This window comes from Heteronotia binoei, chromosome 17 (genome assembly GCF_032191835.1).
Source record: "Heteronotia binoei isolate CCM8104 ecotype False Entrance Well chromosome 17, APGP_CSIRO_Hbin_v1, whole genome shotgun sequence".
In the NCBI taxonomy this organism is placed as follows: Eukaryota; Metazoa; Chordata; class Lepidosauria; order Squamata; family Gekkonidae; genus Heteronotia; species Heteronotia binoei.
In genome coordinates, this window is record NC_083239.1 from 31,719,333 (window position 1) to 31,746,552 (window position 27,220).

At 50.2% G+C, this 27,220-nt stretch overlaps 1 protein-coding gene across 3 annotated transcripts in view; it reads right to left on the reverse strand.

Moving 5' to 3' along the window:
* KIRREL2 (kirre like nephrin family adhesion molecule 2) overlaps positions 1-26,885 on the reverse strand; it is a 48,183-nt gene extending 21,298 nt beyond the window's left edge. For all 3 annotated transcript variants that reach the window (XM_060258252.1, XM_060258253.1, XM_060258251.1), the window contains exon 1: positions 26,753-26,885. In XM_060258252.1, the coding sequence (XP_060114235.1) occupies positions 26,753-26,810 (58 nt within the window). In that variant the 5' untranslated portion in view covers positions 26,811-26,885. The remainder of the gene's footprint in view (positions 1-26,752) is intronic.
* Between the last annotated feature and the right edge of the window lie 335 nt (positions 26,886-27,220).

Genomic DNA, 27,220 nt, shown 5'->3' on the forward strand with positions numbered 1-27,220 from the left:
TTCACTAAGCTCTAAATAGAATACTCAAATTCAATATAGTCCAATATTCAATTTAATATGGTCCAAACCAAAGCAGGAATCAAACCAGTCTGGTATCCACCTATCTGCATCAAGGAGGAATATTCCTTGTATACTTGTGGGTTATGGTGCTTTGGATTCTGGGGACTGGTTTGATTCCCACTTTGGTTTGGATTTTGTCGCAATTATCTTGTTTACATTTTGACCTCATTTGTGACTGCTCTCTATGCTCTGTAGCCTCCAGGTGAAGCCAGGCAATCTCCTGGAATTATAATGGCTCTTGGGACAAGAGAAGAAAACAGCTCCTCTGGAGGATGGACTCTGGCCTTATATCTTGCTGAGGACCTTCCCCACCTCAAACCCTGCCCTCCCTGGCTCCCCCTCCCCCAATCTGCAGGTATTTCCCAACCAGGAGTTGGCAATGCTGAACTGGCCCAAGCCTTGCGCTTTTAAATAGCATAAACATTCTAACCGGTGTCGTTTTGCATTCCAATCCAATTTGCATCTTATCTGCCCAGGAGAAACTAATGCCAGAGGGTCCTATCCTGGCACCTTCTTGGAACAGGTTCTGACCTCAGCTGCCAATTCCACCCTTTCACAAACTTTGGCTCAATGGATCCCTCTATATCAGCTGCAGAAATGCCACAGCAAAGAATTCATTTCCTGACATGCTGAGCCCTACTGGTCCTAAACAATTCTGTCCCTTCTTTTTGCCCTGCACAGGTTTTAGCTTAATGGGGGTCAGCAATGTAGGAACCCCACAGATTAATCCAGTCAGTGAAGCCTGGCTTTCCAGATCTTGACCTAGAGCCAAACAAAACAAAACACAGAGGGAATGGGGTCTAAAATAGTGCGGCGCAGAGAACAAGATTAAGATCTGGGAGATCCAATACTGGGATCCCATACCTCGCAGGGCTGTTGTGAGGATAAATGGAAGAGAGGAGAATGATGTAAGCCACTTGGGATACTCATTGGGAAGAAAGGCAGGGTACCAGGGCTTTTTTTGAGCAGAAACGCACAGGAATACAGATTATGACAACTGGCTGGCTTGGTGTTGAGGGATGTGGCCTAATATGCAAATGAGTTCCTGCTGGGCTTTTTCTAGGAAACCCCCGCGCAAAACAATGGTGATGTCAGAGGGTGTGGCCTAATATGCAAATGAGTTCCTGCTGGCCTTTTCCAACAAAAATAGTCCTGTAGGGTACAATTGATGAAAATATGCCGATAAACTTGCTGACAAGCCATGGTAGGGAAATGGGGGTCACTTATAGGTTGTCAATTCTGGGTTTAGAAATGCCTGGAGGCTTTGGGGATGGAGCCTGGGAAGCATGGAGTTTGGGGAGGGGGGAGACATCAATGGGGTATAATACCATAAATCCCACCTTCCTAAGCAGTCATTCGCCCCCAGGAGAACTGACCTTGGTCATCTGGAGATCAACTGTAATAGTGGTAGATCTCCAAGTGCCACGTGGAGATTGGCAACCCCAAAAGGAAGGGCCAGTCCTCTCTCTCTCTCTCTCGGGACCTAGAAGATTCACTGCTGGCTAGACTTGGCCCTTGGCGATGCTTCAGAGCTTCCCGACCGTCCCTATTTTACGGTGAAGCTGAACCACCAAACCATCGCATCAAAATGCCCTGGATAGCATCAATCCTAAAAGGGATGGTGGTCTGTCATAAGCCATAAAGAAGACCATGATGTGTGCCAGGGGTGAGTCGACACCCAACAGGGAGCCTCTGGTTGGGCGGCAGCTGCAGCTGAAGTGCCAGAGGCATGGCAGAGAGGTTGGAAGGCAGCTCCAGGCGCTGATTTGCAGCGATGTTAATGGGAAAGGCCTTTGCTGGCCCTAGAATCACCTTAATGGATACACTGAAACAGCAGCCATCGCAATTTTCTCCATTAAGCATCTAAATTGTACTATTTGCACATTCTCTAAATGCAAGCTTTATGCTCACTGGGGGAGACACCCCACAAATTCCGTTGCTTTTAACGCGCTTGTAACCGGGGTGGGGGAGAAACACCCAACCCAACACATTCTGTCTTTCTCACTCCCGTACGCACACAAATGCACACACTCTGTTCTTGAACACACACAGCTGCAGGAAAGGCTCCCGTCAAAGGCCCACAGGGAGAGGTCCATCTGGGCACCCATCTGCTGCCATTCGAGCGAATTTCGCCACCGCAGGGCTGCGCCGTGCCTCGATTCAGCAATGGGGCTGGATCAGATAACCTCCTGATGCACTGCCCCAGAGGAAACCGCTGCCAGTCCTGTGCGCTTGCTGTTCAGGGTGGCGGCTGGTTGTGGCAGACATATTTCCTTTAGAGGTACCAACCTCCAGGTGGGGCCTGAAATTCTTGAGTTATGGATCAAGATGCAGACTAGACAGGGCTGGCCCTGCTGCTAAGCAAACTAGGTGATTGCCTAGGGCGCTGGCCATCTGGGGGTGCTGAGATGGGTGCCCCCCACTGTCTCGGTGATGTCTTCAGTGCAGGGGGCCACTAGAAGTTAGCCTTGCCTAGGGTGCCAGACAGTCTACAGCTGGCCCTGACTACAGAGATTTTTTCCCCAAGAAGAAATGGCAGGATCAGAGAGAATGGATGGGATGGTATACCACAGAGTCTAGGACAAGGGTGTCGAACTCATTTGCTATGAGGGCCAAATCTTGACCTTGTCGGGCCGGACCATGAGTGTCATAAAATATTATGCCAGGCAGGGGAGATGCAAACTTTATAAAGGATGCAGACAAACACACGCACTCAGCCTAATCCACCTCACTGGCTTGTTGAGCCTCAGCCAACAGAAGGAAGAGAGGCTTAGCTCAGTAGCTCTACTGTGCAATTGAGAGAGCCTGGCAAAGCTAGCTCTCCTTGCCCCACTTCCTCCCCAAGGAAGGAGCTTTGCTCCGTAGCTCCTGTGCGATTGAGCAAGCCTATGATGAAGAAGGACGCAAGAGAAGGAGAAAGAAGTTGCTCGCGGGCCTGATAGGAGCCCTCTGGGGGCTTGATTCGGCCCTTGGGCTGCATGTTTGACACCCCTGGTCTAGGAGAAATGGAAGTCCTAGAATGGCATCATATCCCTGCTGAGTGGCCCTTCCCAAAGTCTGACCTCCACAGGCACCACCCCCAAATCTCCAGGAACTTCCCAAGCTGACATTAATTGGGGGGGGGGGGTAGACATTCCCCATCAAGCAAACACATGCATCTAAGGAAAAGTGGAAGTTCTGTTCCAGACACTGAGCTAGAGAGATCATAATCCCAGGTTAATGCAGACTTTAAAAGAAAGTGGTCCTGTATATACAGCTGAATGTGGGAATGAGCGTTCAGATACAGTCTGTGACTCATTATCAAGATGAGAAGGAACTGTGGCAGATTTTAGGGGAGAAACTGAGAATTCTCTGTGGGCATTTCATTTGATACTAATTCAAGGCAGCATGGCTACCTCCCCTAAATTCTGGGAACCGACGTTTGAGATCCTTCACCACTCTTTTGCAGAAGTTCTGTCCTCAAGATATAGAGCATGACCTTTTTATGAACCAGTAGCTTCCTTGTGGTTCCCAGTCTCCAGGTGAGGGCTGGAGATCTCCAGGAATGTCAACTGATCTCCATGAACATATGAAGCTGCCTTATACTGAATCAGTACCCTTGGTCCATCAAAGTCAGTATTGTCTACTCAGACTTGCAGCGGCTCTCCAGCGTCGCAAGCTAAGGTTTTTCACACCTATTTGCCTGGACCCTTTTAGTTGGAGATGCCGGGGATTGAACCTGGGACCTTCTGCTTACCAAGCAGATGCTCTACCACTGAGCCACCGTCCCCCCACCAAATCTCCAGATGACAGAGATCAGTTCCTCTGAAGGAAACAGCTATTTTGGAGGGCAGCCTCTATGGGCTCTGGGGACCCTCCCTTCCCTTCTCCAAGCTCCCCACCTCCAACTCTCCAGGAGTTTCCCATCCCAGAATTGACAACCTCAGTCCTTTGCAGGAAGAGACAAAAGATGCATTTGTATGGTTGCCAACCTCCAGGTGGAGTCTGGAGACCTGCAATTGCAGTTAATCACCAGACCACAGAGATCGATGCCCCGGAGAAAACACCCCAAAATCTCCAGAGATTTTTCAACCCTGGGGTGGGCAACCGCAGGGCTTTTTGTGAGCAAAAACCCACAGGAACTTAGTTCTGGTTGGCTTCGTTTCCGGGGGTGTGGCCTAATATGCAAATGAATTTCTGCTAGGCTTTTTCTGCAAAAAAGCAGTGTGAAACAATCATGATGTCAGGGGGTGTGCCCTAATATGCAAATGAATTCCTGATGGGGTTCTACAAAACAAGTCATGGGCAGTAACCTTACGAATGGGGGAGAGGGAAGGGATGTGAATCCCCACTGACATTGTACGTATGTGAAATGGGGGGTGGGGGGAGGAATATGATTGGCCAAGACATCTGCAGATGCTGCTAACCCTCAAACGCCCTGCAGGACGTCTGGAACTGCTGCTAGCCTAGCAGTTAGAGCACACGAAGAAGCCGGTGCTCCTTATTCCAGTTCCGACACTCCACCCCTCCCCTTCCCAACACACTTGTTGGCTCCTCTCTTCCTCCTTCCCCTACTCCCTCCCCTTCCCCAAAAATCTCCCCCGCGGGCTCCTGGACTCCTGCGCGCTGCATTTCCACGCTCCGTCGCAAATCCTTTTTGAAGCCGCGCAGAGGCAAAGGCGAGCCGCTAAATTCCTGCTTGCTAATAGGCGTGAAATCGGCGGGCCATTGTGCCGGAGCTGCAGGGGGAAGGGAGATGAAAGCCGCCCGGATCGCACGAAAAAGAGCGCTTTGCCAAAAGCTCCTTGGCCCGCCCCACGGAAACGGAGCAGAAAAGGCGTCGGGGAAGGAAGGAAGGAAGGAAGGAAGGCGCGGGCGAGTGGGCGCCTCCTCCTCCCCCCTCGGCAGAGTCCCCCCCCCCCCCCGAAAGAGGAAGAAGCCAAAAGACCCAGAGGGGCTTCAAAGCCCAGCTCACCTTCGGGAGCCAATTAGAGGCCGGACTAAACAGGTCCCCTCGGTTCCCTCCGCCGCCCCGCTCCTGCCCTCGACAAAAGGGTCCCCCTACCAGCAGGACCCGGGGCCTAGAAGGCGCCATGCGCTCGGCTGATAGCTTTGCTCTGCCTCTCTGCTGAGAAGTCAGCGGGAAAACCCACCTCCTCTACCCCCCTTCGAACTACAGAAGACAAAAATCCTCCCCTCCAAGAAGAGAGAACTGCAAACGTGCGCGCACACACAAAATAAAGCCAATCAGGGGGCTGGCGTTTCTTTGCAGCGCCGGATGTTGTGGCTTTTTGCTTGATATTCCCTTAGCCTGCGGTGACACAGTGGCGAAGCGGATTCCCCGCCAGGCGGCATAATTAAGGGAAGGGCCTACAATGAGGACCCGGGCAAAGAAATGTTCAGAAAAGCATGCGAGGCTTAAAAGAAGTTGCGCCCCTCCCTTCCCCTCTCCAATCAAGCCTCTCTCTGTGTGCTTTTTTAAAAGGTAAAAATCAGAAACATTCGAGGCCTGAAAGCTCACACTTCAAAGATTGACGGATTTATCGTGGCGTAAACTGGCAGGGGCTTTCCCAGTAAGGATCTGGCTGAGGGGTGGGTTGACAGAAAAGGTACAGGGATAACGCATTTTGACAAGTCGCTGAAGGGCAAAGGAACACAAACACAGACGGGGGTTCGCTTCGTGTTACATGGATTGTGTTTAGGGCTGACAACTCTGGGTTGGGAAACCCCTGGAAAGTTGGGGGGGGGGGTGCAGCTGGGAAGGATGAGTTCTGGGGAAAGGAGGGAACTCAGTGGGGTATAATGCCCGAGAGTCTGCCCTCCAAAGTAGCCATTTTCTCCAGGGGAACTGAGCTGTGTCATCTGGGGGAACAGCTGTAATTGGCTTTTTGTAGCAGGAACTTCTTTGCATATTAGGCCACACCTCCCTGATGTAGCCAATCCTCCAAGAGCTTATAGGGCTCTTAGTACAGGGCCTACTGTAAGCTTCAGGAGGATTGGCTACATCAGGGGTGTGTGACCTAATATGCAAAGGTCTTCCTGCTACAAAAAAAAAAGAAGCCCTGGCTGTGATTCCAGGAGATCACCAGGCCCTGCCTGGAGGTTTGGCACCCTTAACTGTTTTCCTGGCTTTTGCTTTAGGGATAACACAGTTGTAGACGAGTCATTTCACAGGGGCATCCCATGATATCCAGCTTTGCACAGTCTTGATTCTCGTCTATGCCATATTGACTAACTGGAGGTGGCGAGGCAGTTCTGTGCTTGGTAAGATCTGGGTTCAATACCCCCCTGCCCCAGTTGTTTTAAGTTTCTTATTTGGGAAGAACCCCATTCTGAGATGAGCCAGCGGAAGTGGAAAACGACAGCAGCGCCCTTGCAGGAGTGCGCGCGCCACAAATCTCATATTGTCGTTTTGCAAATCGGGCAAAGGGGGAGCAGGTTACCAGAGCTGGCAGCTTGTGAGTGTGTGAGCCGGCAGCTGGACAATAGCAGCTTTGTATCCGGGCTTCATTCAATTGCCATCAGTTCCGCCACCCAGCCATCCCCCAGCCTGTCTGGGATGCACCCCTCATGCTCTAGAGCTCTGCCAAAACTTCTGGAAGCCTGGACCTCACGCTACCCCTTTGGTTCAGTAACCCCCTAAACTCTGGTTTCTGCTTAGTAACTGAGGAAGATTCCTGTATGTACCTGGATTTCCCCGGGAAGGTAGATGCTCGGCTATTGCTGTAAATCAGGGCCACAGTAGTACTACTTGGTTCAAGGACAGATCATTCTTGTGGAATTTACTGCCTCAGGATGTATAGTGACCATGACTGGCTCTAGATTGTCTAATACCCTAGACAAGGCTAACTATCTGAGTCACATGGGGGCACCCAATTATGTGTCCCCAGAAGGCTGGTGACTGAGGCAATTGCCTAGTTTGGCTAGTGGGAGGGCCACCCCTGATGGTGACTGGCCATTAACGTGGAAGGCTTTTAAGGGAGAAATAGGCACATATTAGAAGATAGAAGATACTGGATTTATATCCCGCCCTCCACTGCACCTGGTTTATGACTGTTATAATAAACACTGACTGACTGACTATCCCACCCTCCACTCTGAATCTCAGAGCAGCTCACTATCTCCTTTACCTTCCTCCCCCACAACAGACACCCTGTGAGGTGAGTGAGGCTGATAGAGCTCTGACAGCAGCTGCCCTTTCAAGGACGACTCCTGTGAGAGCTATGGCTGATCCAAGGCCATTCCAGCAGCTGCAAGTGGAGGAGTGGGGAATCAAACCCGGTTCTCCCAGATAAGAGTCCGCACACTTAACCACTACACCAAACTGGCTCTGTTATGGAAGAGAGGTCCATTGATGGCTACTACCCAAGGTGACAGAAGGCGGCCTTCATATTCAGAGGAAGTAATCTCCTAAATGGCTTCTCCTCCAGCAAAGCAATGCATGATAGCAAATGTAGGAAAAGAGTGTTTGTGAGATTCCTGCACTGTGCAGAGGGTTGGACTAGATGACCCTAGAGATCCCTTCCAACTCTTATGATTCTATGATTCTTCCTGAAACCTTGGAGAGCTGCTGTCGATCAGAGACAATACTGACTTCAATAAACCAATGGGCTGACTGAGTAGAATGCAGCTTCCTGTGCTCTTGTTCAGGAGAAGGGCTGTGGCTCATTGGCAGAGCATTGGCTTGCATGCGGAAAGTTCCAAGTTCAACCCCCCGCATCTCCAGCTAAAAGGATCAGGTAGCAGAAGCTATAGAAGAATTTGACTACCACCAGGTGGATAGATGTATGAATATGAATCAGACACTTGGTCCATCACAGTCAGTATTTGTTGTGAGCCGCCCTGAGCCTGCTCTGGCAGGGAGGGCGGGATATAAATAAATAAATTTTCTACTCCGACTGGCAGCTGCTGTCCTGGGACTCAGGTTGAGGTCTTTCTCAACAGCTACAGTCTGGTCCTTTCAACTGGAGATGCCAGGGACTGAACCTGGGGCCTTCTGCATGCCAAGCAGGTGCTCCACCACACTGAACCAATATGGGGGTGGCGGAATGTACCATCACGTTGCAGCCAACTTACAATGATCCCACAGGGTTTTCAAGGCAAGAGGTGTTCAGAGGTGGTTCGCCGTTGCCTGCCTCTGCGTAGCAGAGCCTGAATATTTGGTGGTCTCCCATCCAAGTACTAATCAAGACCCATCCCGCTCAGCTTCTGAGATCTGGCTAGCTTGGGCCATTCAAGTCAGAGCCAATACGAACCCTAATAAACCAAGGCAGCTTCATTTATTTGTATCCAGCCAGGGCTTTTTTTGTAGCAGGAACTCCTTTGCATATTAGGCCCCACAGCCCTGATGCAGCCATTCCTCCAAGAGCTTACAGTAGGCCCTGTAAGAAGAACCTGGTAAGCTCTTGGAGGACTGGCTACATAAGAGGGATGTGGCCTAATAAGCAAAGGAGTTCCTACTACAAAAAAAGCCCTGTATTCCACTATAGCAAGTTACCCTGGCTCTCAGTTGACCTTCTCATTGCCCGACTGGAAGAAGCCATCAGACGCCTTGCTGTGTGGCACTGACAGATCTTGGTGGCAAGGGCACACCTCCCTCGTTCACCAGCCCTTTGTGCCGAGGGGCTCGCCACTGAGCTTTGCACACCCCGGCAATATATTGCCATAGCTGCCTGGCACCAGCTCAGCTGCCAGAAATTAGGTCATCCCCAGAAGCCAACAGATGTTAATTTTCTGCATTTGTCTCCGCTAAAGCTGGCCACTCTGCGCTTCTGTTCCCCCCTGCCCTGAATCGCAAGGCCTATGAAAATCCCCTGTGCACATCTGCCCATCCTCTCAACAGCCTAATGCATGCATTGTGGGCTGGGCACAAAACTGGCGTGGACCCATACGTTTGCCCCAGGGGGCTTCCCAGATGGCAGCGGAGCTCCGGTGGTCTCCATTTGACCCAGTAACTTCCCTCTGAACCAAAATCAAGTCTAGCCAACCCCAAAGAGGGTCCCTGTTGACATTTCACAGATGCAAACACACTCTCTTCACATATTGCTGATCTCCGAGGGTTGCCAGACTCCAGGTAGTGCCTACTGATCTCCATGTAGTAGTAGTAGAAGAATTGCAGATTTATACCCCGCCCTTCTCTCTGAATCAGAGACTCAGAGGCTTACAATCTTCTATATCTTCTCCCCCCACAACAGACACCATGTGAGGTGGGTGGGGCTGAGAGGGCTCTCACAGCAGCTGCCGTTTCAAGGACAACCTCTGCAAGAGCTATGGCTGACCCAAGGCCATTTCAGCAGCTGCAAGTGGAGGAGTGGGGAATCAAACCCGGCTCTCCCAGGTAAGAGTCCACGCATTTAACCACTGCACCAAACTGGCTCTCTAGTAATCATTTACTGTGCCATGTTCTGTCTTGTATGGATTCTGCAGGCAAGTAAGATGACCGGAACCATTTCCCTTTGTTAACAATTAAGAATCCCCAAGATAGTCAGTTCGTTATTATAGAGCACGTCCCGCTCGAAGCCAAATTGCTACCTCACCAAGCAGTTAACAGCCCGGCCAGGAGGAATAGAAGGAAAGCTGGTAAACTTACATGCATGCCCACTAACTTCGCTTTAGAAAAGAAGGCGTTCCTTAAATTTCCCCCATGGCAAAATAGATGCGGTGTGATTTACCATGCACAGGAACACAACCACTCTCCATGGTAAAATAAGGGGCAGTTGGTGTTTATTCTAAGAGGGTTTTTTTTTAAAAAAAAGTTATATGCATCTATTCTGTTTTGTGAATTGCCCTGCAAGGCACAAAAGTAGCATTCGGGGCTTTTAAAATCCACCCAACTTGCCCAGAATACTTTATGCCCTGGCTTGTTTATTATTATTAATTTTTACATCGTCATCCTTATGTTTTTATGGGATCGTTTTCCTTTGCAATCTGCTTCGAAAGCAGGTCTCTGGTGAGGCAACATACACATTTGGTAAATAAATAAGCCTGCGTGGGGAAAATTTAGAGGTCAGAGAAGAGACAAATCCCCCCCCCCCCCCTATAACTGAGAGGCATACAACACTGCAAAAGATAGAGGCTGATTTGCAACGGAAGTTTGGCAAAGCACTGCTGTATTAAGACCAGAGTTGCCAAAAGCATACAGAAGCCTCTCATTTGCAACTATTTGCTTTGTCGGGGAGAACAAAAGCTCAGGGCCCTTCTCAGCTGGGAGGTTGGCAAGGACTTGGAGGGCCATCGGGCCAAAATTGAGAGCCAGCATGATGCAGTGGTTAGAGCAGAGGTGGCCAGACTGTGGCTCGGGAGCCACATGTGGCTCTTTCACACATATGGTGTGGCTCTTGAAGCTCCCACTGCCTGGTTGGCCAGCTTGGAGAAGGCATTTTTCTCTTCAAATCACTTCTCCAAACCAAGCCAGCTGATGGCTTGAGAATGCATTTAAAGTTAAAGTTGCTTTCTTTCCACCTCTCCCTCCCCATCTGTTTTCCTTCCATCCAGCTCTGAAACATCTGACATTTATTCTTTGTGGCTCTTACATTAAGGAAACCCAGGTTCAAATCCCCCACTCTGTTGTGGAAGCCTGTTGAGGGACCTTTGCTGGTCGCATGATTTCAGCCTCACCCACATTGCAATTGTGTAGAGCTCTGACCTTCTGGGGGCGCCAAATGGGGTACCCCTGCATGTGACATGGTGACATTATCAGTGCAGTGCAGAGGGGGCACCAGAAGTCAGCCTTGCCTAGGGTGCCAGTCTAGGGCCGGCCCTGCAGGGTTGTTGTGAGGATCACATGGAAGACAGGAGAATGATGGAAGTTGCTTTGGGTGCCCACTGAGGAGAAAGGAGGGGTGAGAATGAAGTCAAATGCATAATAAATGAAACTCTACTGTGGAAGGCACCCTGACCCAGGTAGCCCATGTAAGCCTGGTTTGGCATATCTCAGAAGCTAAGCAGGGCTGACCTTGGTAAGTACTCTGATGGGAGACCACCAAGGAATACCAGGGCTGGGATGAAGAGACAGGCAATACAAGCCACATGGAGAGCCAGTTTGGTGTAGTGGTTAAATGTGCAGACTCTTATCTGGGAGAACCAGGTTTGATTCCCCACTCCTCCACTTGCAGCTGCTGGAATGGCCTTGGGCCAGCCATAGTTCTCAAAGGAGTTGCCCTTGAAAGGGCAGCTGCTGTGAGAACCCTCTCAGCCCCACCTGCCTCACAGGGTGTCTGTTGTGGAGGAAGAAGATAAAGGAGATTGTAAGCCACCCTGAGTCTCTGATTCAGAGCGAAGGGCGGGGTATAAGTCTGCAGTCTTCTTCTTCTCTCTGAAAAACATCCTAGCCTCACTAGGGGCCACCAGAAGTCAAATAACTTCCAGGCATGCACACACACCCCCCCCTTTAAAAAGAGACTTCAAAGGAAGGATTGTCTCAAACAATCATTCTTCCAATTTTCTTAAAACACACCAGCTGCAAACCCAGCTTGGCTTCCAGGGCAGAGGAGAAAGGGTGAAAGGTGACCATGCTGGTGGTCACCGGAAGGTCATTTTTCCTCATTTAACATGTCTGATAAACTGGCACACGTCAATTCCAGTTGCATGCGCTATCTCGCATTCTGACACCTTGAGAAGGAAGGAAAGAGAGGCAGACCATTCAATGGGGCTCCATCAACCATTTCATCTCTTTCTCCTGTTAGGTGAGCTCTGGAGAGGCAGTCAGCTGTGCCTTCTCAGTTTTGGCAAGTTCACGTCTATTGACGCCCGATAAGGAGGTGAGACGTTGAACTGTCCAGACCAAACGCAAATGGTGTGTGTGCCTTGTGAACGGTCTGGAGGAGAGAGATGGGCTCTTCCTCTCAGATTGCCAGTTTCCCGCCTTGCAGTCATCAGCCCCCCCCTCCCCCCCGATCTTACCCCTCTCTGATTTGTTTTTTTTTATATAGGTTTCACTGTGCATTTCCATTGTGACTCTCTGTTGCCAGAGAAGAAGAAGAGGTTAGAGCAGAGGTGGCCAAACTGTGGCTTGGGAACCACATGTGGCTCTTTCACATATATTGTGTGGCTCTTGAAGCCCCCACCGCCTGGTTGGCCAGCTTGGAGAAGGCATTTCTCTCTTTAAATCACTTCTCCAAGCCAAGCCAGAAGAAGAAGAGGAAGAGGAGATTGGATTTATACCCTGCTCTTCACTACCCAAAGGAATCTCTGAGTGACTTACAATCTCTTTTCCCTTCCCCTCCCCATAACAGACACCCTGTGAGGTAGGTGGGGCTGAGAGAGCTCTTTCCAGAACTGCTTCTGAGAGGAACAGCTCTGAGGGAACTTGTGGCTGACCCAAGGTCACATCAGCAGGTGCATGTGAAGGAGTGGGGAATCAAACCCGCTTCTTCCAGAAAAGGGTCCACACGCTTAACCACTACACCAGTCCCCCTGGAGTAAATGGCTACTTTGACAGGTGGATTCTATGCCATTATACCCCACTCAGCTCCCTCCTCTGCCTGAACTCTGCCCTCCGCAGTTCCATCCTTAAATCTCCAGGAATTTACTAAACCAGAGATAGCCAAGAGTTGGCCACCAGCCTATCTCCCCTGGCCGCAATATGTATGCAATACATATTGCTTACAGCTTAGGTTAGGTCGAGAGTGTGTGACGACTGTGAGTTTCCATGGCCGAGTGAGGATTCGAAACTGGGTTTCCCAGATCCTAGCCTGACACTGTAGCCACTAGACCATGAAATGTGTCTTTCCTCAAGGCCTTTCCGTGCCACCCATAACCCCTGGCAGAATTTTTCTGAGAAGGCCCTGACCTGGATGGCCCAGCCTAGCCCAATTCTGGCAGAACTCTGAAGCTAAGCAGCATTGGTCCTGGTTAGTATTGGGATGGGAGACCACCAAGGAAGTCCAAGGCTGCTAAGCAGAGCAACAGCAAAACTAGCCCGGGATGTCTCTTGCCTTGAAGACCCTCCAGGGGTTGCCAGAACTGCTTCAACTTGAAGGCACTTTCCACCACCAAGCCCCAATGGAGCCCAGGAACATCTGTCAGCCACACAATCCCCTCTCCCCACATCTCATGTGCCTGGCAAGGGAACAATATCTCTGCCTCCTTGCTATGCTTAAAAGTCTCAGTACGTGCCTAGTGCATGCAAGTAGTGTCTGTTAGGGAGTATGCCTTTGAGATGTCTGTCAGCATACGGTATATTCCAGGATGCAAGCATTCAGTTATCCACCTGTAAACAGGTGGGAGAGATACACAGTTCTTGCAGACCATGTACAGATATAGCAGTGGGGCCCTTTAAATGTGGCCATCGCAATTCATGTTCCTAGTCCTTGGGGAGGAAGGGCTTTGCAAGTACAGCAGACGAAATAAAATATGGATGATGTAGTTGCAGAAACTGGAGCCGGTAGCAACAGCAGTACGGTATAGCAACAGACATCATTCTCTTCTCCATTTTATCCTCGCTACAACCCTGTGAGGTAGGTTAGGTCGAGAGCGTGTGACGACTGTGAGTTGCCATGGCCGAGTGAGGATTCGAAACTGGGTTTCCCAGATCCTAGCCTGACACCGTAGCCACTAGACCATGAAATGTCCTTTCAAGCTGCTGTAAGCAACTGTCAGAGAAGACAGGTACCCATATGGCATAATTTAGAATTCAGCTCAGGGTTCACTCGCTGACCTGGCGGTAGAATGTTTCCTCAGCTTCATTTCATGTGCTTTTAACACATCATTTGTTGTGCTAAATTCCTTCCAATCATCACACACTCCCTAGGACATCATAGGCATCTTTCCTGATAAGATGCAGAATCCAAAATATTAATTAAAAATACAGAGAATAATTAACCTCCCTCTGTTCTCTCCCCTCACCATCTTTCTCCCCTGAACAGCATGGCTTTTGCGCAGACACAGGCAGAAGTCTGAGGATTTGGACAGCAGAAGTTTAAAGAACTCTCTAATTCAATCCGAGGACAATTCCGTTCCGCAGGACGCTCCGAGAAGATCTGATTATAGGTACTAAGACATTAATTCAATACTCTTTCTTGTATTAAACTGTAGAAATCATGACCCCATGTGGTCTGATAATCCACAAGTGTATCAGTTCAAACAGGCGGCTGATTGGTCTCCCACTGAGTACTCAGTATTTTAGCGCTATCATGATCTATAGTATGCGAACTGTAGGATATCGGACCTAAGGCTGCCAACCCCCAGGTGGTGGCTGGAGAGCTCCCGCTATTACAACTGATCTCCAGGAGATGGAGGTCAGTTCACCTGGAGAAAATGGCTGCTTGGAAGGTAGCCTGTATGGTGGTATGCCCCATTGAAGTCCCTCCTCTCCCCAAACCCCGCCCTCCTCAGGCTGCGCTCCCAGCCTCTCGGTATTTCCCAACTCTGAATGGGCAGCCTTACAGAGACGTGATCCTGTACAGTTTTCAATGCACTGTATTTTTGTCATAACTCATTTCCCTCTGCACTTTTGACCCAGGAGACTGTATCCAAGTGAATAAATGAAATTATAATTGGGAGACTGGTCCACATTTAGGATTCTGGTATTTTGGGGAGTCTTTTTAATATTATATTATATCTTCCATTCCTCAATTAATATTATATGAACATATGAAGAACCTCGGTCCACCAAAGTCAGTATTGTCTGCTCAGACTGGCAGTGGCTCTCTAGGGCCTCAAGCTGAGGTTTTTCACGCCTACTTGCCTGGACCCTTTTTAGTTGGAGATGCCGGAGATTGAACCTGGGACCTTCTGCTTACCAAGCAGAAGCTCTACCACTGAGCCACCATCCCTCCCCTAATTATGTTATAGTTTGCATTCCTCAAGTATCTCCTCTCCCACCCCCAGATATTTTGTCTGTCTTGTGTTGCCTGTGCCTTTAGCAGACACTGACTGTACACTTTCAAATGTCCAGAGTTCATGAGTTCCAGCAATTTAAGAGCCTATTAATTTATATGCAGGTCAATTGCTGTAGGAATGCACAAATGAAATACTGATCCTGTGATGGGAATCTGCCTTCATATTTCTGGGCTCCTTAATTACATTTAATCCATTACATTTAATCCATTACATACTTTGAGAGCTAGTTTGGTGTAGTGGTTAAGAGCAGCAGAGTCTAATCTGGAGAACCGGGTTGGATCCCCTACTCCTCCACATGCAGCCAGCTGTGTGATCTTGGGTCAGTCACAGTTCTCTCAGAGCTGTTTTATCAAAAGCTGTTCTCTAAGAGCTCTCTCAGCCCCACCTGTCTCACAAGGTGCCTGTTGTGGGGAGAGCAAAGGAAGGAGATTGGAAGTTGCTCTGAGACTCTGAGTGAAGGGCAGGGTATACATCCAATCTCCTCTTCTTTAAGAACTCAGGACAGCATGCATAGGGTTCTATCTCCTCACTTTAGCCTTAACAACAGCCCTCCGAGGTAGGTTCTGTAGTAACTAGGGCTGCCAAGCCCCCGTCCGGGTGGGGAATTCCCCGTCCGGGAGGTTCCCAACCCATCGGCCCACATTGGGCTGGCGTGGGGAACCTCCCCCTACATCGCTAGCACGATGACATCACCTGGAAGTAATGTCATCAACATAGTGGTGCCTGTGCGAGGCCACTCTAGGTGTTTCCATAGAGTTTTCACCTCCCAAATGGCTAGAGTGTCCAGGAAAACCATTGAGTTTTCCCGGAAACAGCTAGAGTGGCCCTGCACAGGCGCTGCCATATTGATGATGTCACTTCTGGGTGACGCCATTGCATCCGAAGCTGAGACTTGGCAACCCTAGCAGTAGCACATGTGTACAACTGAACCCATGAAGCTGCTTTACTCTGAAAATGACCCTTGGTCCCCGAGTATCACTATTGTCTACTCAGACTGGCAGCAGCTCTCCAGGGTCTCAGGCAAAGGTCTTCCATTTAACATACTGTCAGGTCCTTGAAGATGAAGATAAAGAAGATATTGGATTTATATCCCGCCCTCCACTCCGAAGAGTCTTAGAGCGGCTCACAATCTCCTTTACCTTCCTCCCCCACAACAGACACCCTGTGAGGTGGGTGGGGCTGGAGAGGGCTCTCACAGCAGCTGCCCTTTCAAGGACAACCTCTGCCAGAGCTATGGCTGACCCAAGGCCATTCTAGCAGGTGCAAGTGGAAGAGTGGGGAATCAAACCCGGTTCTCCCAGATAAGAGTCCGCACACTTAACCACTACACCAAACTGGCTCTCCTTCTAACTGGTGAAGCTGGGGTTTGAATCCGGGACTTTCTGCACGCCAAACAGATGCTCTACCACAGAGCTGCAGCTCCTTCCCTATTTTGGGTATTGAGCACTCCTTCTTGCATTGCTAGTGCCAAAGAAGTTCACAGCCCAACCCTAAACCCCCCTGCAATGTTGCAGGGGCCACTCGCGGCCAACCCGAATTTCCTCGAGGGCAACATTGATACTTTTATGGCTTCTGATTTACACAGTCCCAGATACCCAAAACAGACTCCTGTCCCAAATTAAAGCAGCACAATGAGGCCAGCAGGAATGTAAAGCAGGGTGGGTTTTTGTTTTTTTTATTATTATGCTTTTAGCAGCCAGGGGGAACGCAACAACATAACAAGCATAGCCGGACAATATATTAGTACCCTCTGGCAAGGAATCAAACTTATGAGACAGGTAATTCTATTCCTCCTTCCTCCTGTGTCCCCGCACAATAGGAGAAGCAACGGCTGAGAACAGAATCCTCTTTTGGCAATGGTACTAATGCATTCGTTACCCCCACGGTTGTGCACGTTCCAGTCGGGGCTCCGGCAATAAAAACAGGTTCTGGGGCTAAACCAATATGTCAAGCTAAAGCCTGGCTCTGGAAGAAGCAGTCACTGCAGGGGGAAAAAAAACACACCATGCACGGCCTTTTGCATCTCTTCCCTTCACCGTGAAATATGTGCAGCAGTGACAAAATCTTTGGGAAGCTGCCAATCTATCTAGTGCCCATCAAGCATGTAATAATTGCAGGGCCTTTTTTATCTTTTTTTTTTTTTTTTTGAAGGCTTCTGTCTTCTCTCTCTCTCTCTCTGGAAAATTCGATTTTCCTCCTGTTTCCTCCAACAATTTTAGCTAGTAATAATCAATGGATATTTGAAAGCGGCTCTCCAGACATGTTAAAAATCAATCCGAATGTTTACAGCCGCAGGAAATTAAAGGATCGCACAATTACTCGGTGACAGAGGATGAGGCGCGAAAAAAGGAAAGCTTTATTATTAATTTTTGTTTAATATCAGTCGCCGCTTTGAGTCAGCAAAAAGGCCCTTATGCATTCACAGAGTGTGCCAATATTCACAGGTAAGTGTTTTATACAGGATTCATGACCGAATGTAGCTGTTCATTTCTTAAAATGAATATAAAACGCTCCCACCCCTACCTGATTTTGGGTTTGTAGGATGTGATAAATATTTATTGACCCAAACCTAAAATCCGCAAACAGAATAAATCCATAGAAGTCCCAACACCTGGTGAATGGCACAGCGGGCACCTATCTTCCAGCAAGCTCAGGAATCATAGAAATCTTAGCAGGGAGCAAGATTATTGATACCGATCCTCCTTATCGCATCACTAAGTTTCCAAGGGGACCAGCTGACTGTCTGCCACACTGCCAGATTCAGGACCAGGTTCCACATTAGCCTTTCAGCCAAGGTGGAATCCATGCATGGCATAATGGTGTGTCCAACTAGACCAGGGGTGTCGAGCTCATTTGTTATAAGGGACGGATCTAACATAAATGAGACCTTGCTGGCCAGGTCTGGGCCATGTTGGGCCGGGCCATGTGTGTACTATTTAAGATTAGGTAGCGGAGAGGTAAACTTGTTAAAGGACACAAACGCAACTAAAGATTTTTTAAAAAATTTTAAAATAAAACATGCTTAAAACAGGTCTTAAAGGTGCTTTCTTCGTATTTCTCCTATGGGAAACAGGGAACTGGGCAATGGAAGCTCTGGCTGTTTCCCTCCCTTCCCAGGGGACCAGAAGAGGGAGGAGCCACAACCAGTGGAGAAAATCGAGGTTTTGCTCTGTAGCTCCTGTACGATTTAGTAAGCCTTACAAAGCAAGTTGAGATGCAGAAGGAAGCAAGTGAGAGGGAAAAGGAAACAGACAAGAGCCAGTTGCTTGGGGGCCTGATAAAAGCCATCCGGGGGCCTGATTTGACCCTTGGGCCACATGTTTGACATCCCTGAACTAGACTGTTGGAAACTGGGGATCAAATCCGCACTCTGACCTGAAGTGCATTGGGTGACCCTGGGCATGTCACTCACTTTCTCACAACTTAATTCATGATTGGGAAATTCCTGGAGATTTGGGGGGTGGAGTCCAGGGAGGGTGGGATTTGGGAATAGGGGGGGATTGGTGTTGCCAGCTCTGTGTTGGGAAACTCCTGGAAATTTGGGGGTGGGTTCTGGGGGGACTGGAGAAGGGAGAGACCTCAGTGGAGTATAATGTCATAGAGTCCATCCTCCAAAGCAGTCATTTTCTCCAAAGGAAATGATTTCTGTAGGGGAGAAGGAGGAGGATTTACATCATGCCCTTCACTTGGAGCAGTTCCTTTCCCTTCCTCTGCCTAAAACAAATGCCCTGTGAGGTAGGTGGGACTGAGAGAGCTCTGAGAGAATTGGTCTGAGAGAACTGTGACTGACCCAAGGTCACATCAGCAGCTGCATATGGAGGAGTGGGGGATCAAACCCGGTTCTTCCAGATTAGAGTCCGCTGCTCTTAACCACTACACCAAACTGACTCTCGACATGGAGAGCAGTTGTAATTCCAGGAGAACTCCGGGCCCCAGTTTGAGTATAATGCTAAAAGAGTCTGCCCTCCAAAGTAGCCACTTCCTCTAGGGCAGGAGCACCGAAACTGTGGCTCAGGAGCCACATGCGGCTCTTTCATACAAACTGTGTGGCTCTTGACGGCCCCGTCAGCCAGTTTGGAGAATGCGTTTAAAGTTGCTTTCTTTCCACCTCTCTCTTTCCCCATCTTCCTCCCTCCCTCATTCATGTCTTGTGGATCTCAAACATTCTATGTGGCTCTTATGTTAAGCAAGTTTGGCCACTCCTCCTCTAGGAAACTGATCTATGTAGTGTGTAGAGATAAGCTATAATTCTGAAAGATCTCCAGGGCCTTCCTGGGGGCTGGCAACTCTACTCAAAGAGCTGTTGTGAGGATAGTACAGGGGGAAAGGAAACCCATGCACCTAGTCCCTAGAAGGCACAGTAGGATAAAGATGTGATATTCTGCATGACATGGGAGAGACATATCTGATCCCAATGTATTAATTTTTCTTCTTCCACCTGCATGTCTCAATCTGGTTCTCACGACTGGGCAGGCTTTCTTGGCCTCTGTCTGCAAAGAAGCAGGGAAGTGTTGTGGCAAACCTGGCAGAGATGGGAGGGTCAAGATCACTGGTGCAGCAAAATGGTAGCCGTGATGAATGGCAGGGTCAGCTATCCCCTATCTCAAGCATTCCTACATTGCAGGATCTGCACACCTGCAAACACACGTGTTCGCAGCATAAAAATGAACATGTGCTTATGTGCCTTTAAAGCGTTCACTGATTAATGCAGCTCAGAGCTACAGCACTTTCCTTCTGAGCAGATTCCAGACAAAGCCAATGTGGCTTAACAAACAGCATTGAACTTGGGCTGGGAGACCTGCATTTTCTGCTCATCGAAGAAACTTCTGTATTTGGGGTCAGCACCCTTTTGACCTGCCCTACCTCAGAGGGTTGTTGTGGGGGATAAAGTCATGCATGTCACCCTGGATTCTTGAGAGTGGGACAGGCATGTGAGAAAGCCAATTCTACTCCTGGTAAAGTAGTGTAACAGGTGACAGGTAAAGCTGCTTTATACTGATATCAGTCCATTGGTCCATCTAGGTCAGTATTGTCTACCGGGACTGGCAGTGGCTCTCCAGGGATTCAGGAAGAGGTTTTCCCATCACCTACCACCTGGTCCATTTTAACTGGAGATGCCAAGGATTGAATTGTGGACCATCTGCATGCAAAGCAGAGACTCTTCTGTTGAGCCCCACCCCTTATAAGTAAGTCCCTGGCACAACACATTTGGGGTTTCCTTCCTTTTTGAGAACCAGTTTGGTGTAGTAGTTAAGTTTGTGGACTCTTATCTGGGAGAACCAGGTTTGATTCCCCATTCCTCCACTGCAGCTGCTGGAATGGCCTTGGGTTAGCCATAGCTCTGGCAGAGGTTGTCCTTGAAAGGGCAGCTGCTGTGAGGTGGGTGGGGCTGAGAGGGTTCTCACAGCAGCTGCCCTTTCAAGGACAACTCCTACGAGAGCTATGGCTGACCCAAGGCCATTCCAGCAGCTGCAAGTGGAGGAGTGGGAACCAAACCCGGTTCTCCCAGATAACAGTCCGCACACTCCCAGATAAGAGTCCGCACACTACACCAAACTGGCTCTCAGTTGCAAGACGCTTTTCAGAGCTTGTGGCCTTTTAAGCCCTGACCTGGATGGCCCAGGCTAGCCTGATCTAGGAAGCTAAGCTGGGTCAGCCCTGGTCAATATTTGGATGGGAGACCACCAGGGAAGCCCTTGATCATGACACAGAGGCAGGCAATGGCATACCACCTCTGAATGTCTCTTGCCTTGAAATCCCTATGCAAAAGTGTCAAACTCAATTGTTGCAAGGGCTGGATCTGTCCTAAATGTCACTTTGTTGGGTCATGCATGCCATAAAATGTAATCCCAGGTATCGGAGATGTTTTACCAAGGACTGTGACCCATACCCCTCTTCAGAAGAACTCAGGGCCAAGTCAGCCCTCCTCACCCCCTAAGGTTGCCAACTCTGGATTGGGCCATTCCTGGAGATCTAGGGGAGGACCCTGGGGAGGGCCTGCATTTGGGGAAAAGGATGGACCCCAGCAGGGGGTGTAACATCTGGCATCTCCCTTGGACCTGCTGGTGGGAGATGAGGAGGGGAACTTATTGGGAGCTAGGAGGAATGCTGAAAATAAACACATTTCTACTTGACCTGAAAGTGACGTAGGTGTGTTTAGGGGGGACAGAGCTGGTCCTAGACTGTCTGGCACCCTAGGCGAGGCTAATTTCTGGTGCCTCCACCCTGCAGTGATAACATCACCAAATCACATGGAGGGCACCCAATTTGGTACCCGCAGAAGACCGGCGCCCTAGGCAACCACATCGTTTGCCTATTTATTTATTTATTTTATTATTTATTACATTAAATTTCTATCCCGCCCTCTCCGCAAGTGGACTCAGGGCAGCTAGTGGCAGGGCTGGCCCTGGGCAGGGGATGCTCTGGTTTTTGGGCAAAACTCTATAGTAGAATTAGCTTCTACCATAGAGTTCTGACCAAAAACCAGAGTGTCACCCCCCATGACATTGCTGACACCCCCATGTAGCTTCCAAGTCATGTAGGCACACTGCGTTTATAGAAATGCGGTTATAGAAAAAGGCTTTTTGCCTGTTTTGGGGTGGGCATAGAGAGGAACACCCAAAACCAGGGGCCTCCAGTTGCCCTGGGGTGGGTAGGGTCTTGCATGCCTAATACTACGCTGATATAGGACCTTCCGGTTCACATTTGGACTTGTTACCCCAGTTGCTCACGAGCCAGATAAGAGCTCTGGACAGGCCGGTTCCATCCCCTGGCCATGTTTGACATGTCTGCCCTATAAGTCAGCTGTGACTTGACACCCCCTCCCCCCCCAAAAAAGCATCCCAAAACTGAAGTCAAACCAATTTCCTAACAATGTGGTGACGTAGTCCAAAGTGGGAGGGTTCATTTCCTATCGCACGCTTGAAAAATCACCTTGAGATTCTGCAATGGCCTCTTTTTTTTTTTTTTTTGGTTCGTTGATCAATTTTGTCGGTTAATGGTTTGTCAGCTCGAGCCAGGAGCCTTTCCCCCTCTGTCACTGCCTAGGGGAAAGGAGGTTTGTAGACCAGCTATTTCCCCCCCCTCCCCAAACTCTGGATCTGCAATAGGCAGAGGGGGCGAAGTCATTTGCATCGCTTCAAACAGGCAAGGCCCAGCATTAGTATTCAGATAAATGCACTTCTTGCAACTTTGCCAACTTGAGATCACTGCAAATTTGAGTGGATTTCCACAGAGACAACAGAAGGCTCATCCCCCAGGCCAGCTTTCGCTCTTGCCAAATTTCAGTCGCGCAGCTTCTCAATGAGATGACGGGATTTTTTTCCTTCTCCCCTCTCTTTTAAAGGATGAAGGGGGGAAATTATCCTTTTCTATCATTCTTAGGAGCCAGCTGGAATTTTTTTTTGTTACTTTTTTTGCTGGAAGACTGGAGGGGGGGTGGAGAAAAGAATACAATCCCCCTCCAAACCCTGAAGCAAAGCAAAGAAAATTCTTCAGCTCGGATGGGCAAAAGAGCTCTGAAGGCCGGACAATGGCAAGGTTTTTATTACACGCAGTCGAGATTTTCAAAACCAGGACAGGGACAGAACCCAACACACACTGTTCGGTTTTGTTCCAAACACCTTTGGCTTCCATGCAGCTGGAAAGCTTTAAGGGAGGAAAAAAAGAAAACGGTGCTTTCTCTCTTTTTAAACATCCATTTGATGTCACTTAAAGACAGCTCAATCTAGGGCAGTGGTTTCCAAGCTGGGCTTGGAGGAATTCTGCAAGGTGGCTCAAGGGGCCCTGTTGAGATTGACTGTGCCAAAAGCTTTTGGGGACTAACGGGGCCTGCTCTAGTCCACAATAGTGTGCGACACAACAGCATCTTTAAAGTGCCACAGGAATAACATGGCTGGAATTGGTTACCGGGGAGGGAATGTGAGGTTTCACAAAAACCAGTCAGGGGCTCCCAAATGAAAACACTGGCCAACGAACTTTTTGGCAAGATGTCTGCCCCCTTTCTTGCACGCTGAGCCATTATAGTGGAACATGGGATGTGTTCAGTACACCCTGCCTGTTGAGGCAGGGCAGCCGTGGAACCCAAGAGCCCTACCCAGCATCCCTTGAGAACTGAGAGTCTGCCCCCAAAACATTCCCCAGAATTCTCTGAAGCGCTCACAGGTCCCAGGCCCACATACACAAGGGCTCTTTGGCAGACAAAGTGATGCAGAAAGGGTCCCGGGATGAAAACGGAACACTTGAAGGGCCAAGGAGGTCTTCTATGGGGTGTTGGGCTTTCAGTTTGCAGACTGGGATCAAAAGCTGTGTTAGGCCTGATCTATGTTATTGTAGGCTTTTGAGCCGCACTCTCTATTGTCAGAGGTGAATGACGGATTTTTAAAAATAAAGAAAAAAGAAAGCCCTCACTTCATTTATATCACACTTTTGTCCCTACTGGGGACCCAATGTGGCTTACAATAATCTCCTTTTTTCCATTTTTTCTCTCACAACAATCCTGTGAGGTAGGTTAGACCAATGGTACACAACTGGCCCAAGGTCACCCAGCAAGTTTCTGTGGCAGAGTGGGGATTCGAACCTGGACCTCCCAGCTCCTAGTCCAACACTCTAATCACTACACCACTCCAACTCTTAAGCAAAACCAGTTGTTGAAAAGGTAGAATAAGTTTCCAGCTAGGAAAGAGTGAGGATTACCACTATAAACCCCATCTATCCATTTTTATTCTCCCTCCCTTCAAGCTTACATAGTTTTTTCTCCAAACAACAACCATGTGAGAGAGATCAAACAGCTAGGGTGTGACTGGCTCAAAGTCAAGCTGTGCGTATTTACTGGCAAAATGAGACTCTAAACTTGGTTTCCCTCCAGTTCTAATTGAACCTGCTAGCCATAACACAGCCCTGGTTCTGTTGGGTCAGATCCAAGAGACTCAGGTAAAATAACTACTCCCTCCAGAGTTTTTTGTTGTATGAGACAGCAGATGAACCAGCCAACTCACTGCTTAGTAATGTAATAGTATTTTAATAGCCTTTCCGTCTAAAAACGCTTCATTATTACAGTAATTCCAACTGTTCTGTAACTAAGCCATTTTTTAAAAATGATATTGCATATGGGTCAGAACCAAGGTAGAGAAGACCCAGAAGCCAGCTTCTGGCAGAGATGAGATTTGTACCTGGCATATGGTTGCCAACCTCCAGGGAGTGGCTGGAGACCTCCCAGGATTCTGACTGATCTCCAGGCTACAGAGATCAGTTCCCCTGGGGAAATAACTGCTTTGGAGGATGGGTTTTATGGCATTATATCCCTCTGAGGACTCTCCCTAAACCCTGGCTCTCCCAGGCCCTACCCCCCAAATCTCCAGGAATTTACCTCCCTGGAGTTGGCAACCTTAGCCCCACACCCCTCTGGCTTCCCATTCCTTCTCTTAGCCAAACTACACCAACCACGTGCCTTTTCAGTCCCCTGCTATATGCCAACTTTTCCAGAAAACAGATTCAAGCAGTATTTTCCAAACCCAACCACCTTCTGCTGGTCATGCCAGGTGCAAGCTTCTGAAACACACAGGGCTCTTTGGCCCAGAAGAGCGGAGGTTGGTCTTTGAAATCTAACAGAATGGAGCTGAGTTGAATTTGAATATTTCAGGTTCTGTCCTCCCACTTGGCCTCTCCTTCTACCCCAGATCTATTTTTCCCTTTTTTTGGGAGGGGGGGCGGTGTTTGCTGCTGTCTCAAGACACATCATCATTAGACTTTATCTCCCCCCCGCCCCCCCCACACTTATGCAGGGCTTGATGCAAGCCAGAGAGAGGCGCAGCGCCCCAGGAGAAGAGAACGCCGAACCACTCAGCAATCATTAGCGTTAGCGCAAAGGGAAAGCATAGCCCCGGGCAGGGACCAAGCCAGGCGTGTAAGTGCGAACTCGCTCGTCCCCCTCGACACCTCCGCTCCCCGCCCCCCAAGCCCTGCCCCGGGGGCGCCAGTCTGCACTCCCATCGCCGCCACTGAAGGCATCTGACAGCCCGATCAGCCACGGCGCCAAGCCCGCCTCTCCCGGGTGCCTCCTCTCCCTCCCGCCTCCGCCAGGCGAAAGGCTGCTCTTGCGCCTTTAAGAGCACAAGGGAAAGAAGTTCGGCAGGTGCCCCTTCTGCCATCGCTGCAGCACTGCGACTGGAGGAGACAGGAGAACGCCGCCCTTAAAGGGACACGAGTCCCCCTTTTTAAAAAAAATCCGAGGCGCTCCACCTATGGCTCCGCCCAGTGACCCACTGCCAGAATGACCCGGAGTTGCCCGTGATCTCCCGGGTAAAGGGTTTTTGGGGGAACCCGTTCAGGGCAGGGCAGATCTGACCCTCGGAGAGAGCAAGCAAAAATGCCCCGTGCATTTCGGAGAGGTTTGCGCAGGAGAACTTCTCGGGTGGGTTGAGTCGGGGCGGGAGGGGCGGCGTGTGTGGATCGCGCGCCCTAGGAGCTCCGAACCCGCCTCGAGAGACGCTGCTGCTCCGATATGGTGAACTTCGCCTGAAATCCGAGGCAGGAGCGCTGGAGGTGGAGACTGGGGTGCGACGCCCTTCAGCCTTTGCTTTTAGATCAAGGCCCGGCCTCCAGCCCTGCCCTCCCCCCAAATTCAATGCCAGTTGGGAGACGTACTGTTGAACTTCTCTGAGCATGCACAGAGTGCCTTTCACGCCCTCCAGCGCAATCACAGCCAGGCGCCCAAACTCTTCGGGAAGCTTTAAAACCTCTGCTAGAGGTCGTGCGCAGGACAGAAGCGGGCGGGAACTCAAGCCTTTGCAGTGCTGTAATCCTACGCACAATGGGGCTTACTTCTGAGTAGGCACGGCTAGAGTCGTGCAACAGACGCGGAAGGACCAAGCGTGGGAGAGGGACCAGTGATGCTCAACTGCTGTCTAGATAATGTTCCGAACGGAGAAAGGCATTCCAGGTACTCTAACAGGGAGGCGCTGGCCTCCCTCCTCCGGCTCAAAGGGCATTGCAAACAGCCCCTTTGAACGAGGATGCCCAAACTCGCCGGCTCGAGTCAGGGGAATCTGGGGAAAGTGTAAGGCGTCCGAGCGTCGAGGTTGTTGGGCGGACGAAGGCAGCTCGATCGCCCGAAAATGCAGCCGTTCAAGGTTAGCCACGAGGGGGAGTCTCGCCGCCGCATGCCGCTTCTCTCAACCCTAACCCCAAGAACCCCTCCCCGCAACAGCACTTTAGGGAATAAGGGTAGGAGAGGCGAACCACCTCCTTTGGTCTCCACCCGCATAGTTTAGGACATCAAATCTGTTTTCCCTTCCAAGCAGACAAAACAAGCTCTACGTTTCTGAGACTGCAAATGCAAATGGGTGATCTTTTAAAGGGAGGGGGACCTCCCCGGGGAAAGGCAGACGCCCTCCCCCCCTCGGTGCAGTCGGCAGGTATATCATTTATTTAGCCATCTCCCCCCACCCCCCGCGTCAACAACAGGGAGCGGCAGAAGCGGCGAGCCCCCGCCGATCTTTCTTCAAGGTCATGCATACATCCCTGCTGTATTCAATGGCACAGTTCGGACACGTTCTCCCTCTATGCCCCCCCTTCCAACAAGCGCCAGTCCCACCGCCTCCCCCCCTCCCCAAAGGAACCCAGGAGCCCTGCCCGTCCCCGCCCTACCTGCAGAACCCCACCACCAGAATCCGAGACACCCCCTCCCCAAATAAATAAGTCTGCGCCCCCCTTTCTCTTCCTAAACCCACCCCGCCCCGTCCAAGCCCTGAAAGGACGGGCTCTCAAAGTGGGGGAGAATCGGGCCCGAGCGCCCAGTTTGGGGGGTCCCCTTCAGAAGGGCACAGACCCCCCCTCCATTAACAAAAAAGCTCCCCCCCCCGCAAACTCGTACCTGTGGGCGCGAAGTAACTCAGGGACACGATCCAGGTCGAGAGAAGTGCCGTCCTCATAATGGGGCGGGGGTGGGCGCGGGGTAGGGAGAAAGTGGAAGGGGACCCCAGAGCTTCTGCACGGACGGAGCTCGCTGCGGGAGAGCCTCCTCGCCCCCTGTGCGCGCCGCCCGGGATTCCTCAGCAAAGGGGCTTAACCAGGCGCGGTGCAAAGAGCCGGGAACGGTGCACCGCGCCGGGCTTCTCGCCTGACCTTGGCTAGTGGGGTGACTTCAAGCAAAAGAGCTGCGCGTGGAAAAGGAGGGATTTTGCTCGCTCCCTCCTTGAATTGCTACAAGGGGGAGGGAAAAAAGATCCCCCGCCGATTGCCCTTGCTTGCTTGCTTGACGCCTGGACCACTTTCCCCCTCCCGCCTTCTTCCCCCGTCCCACTTTTGCAGCTCCCCGGTTATTTCCACACTGGAGCCCTTC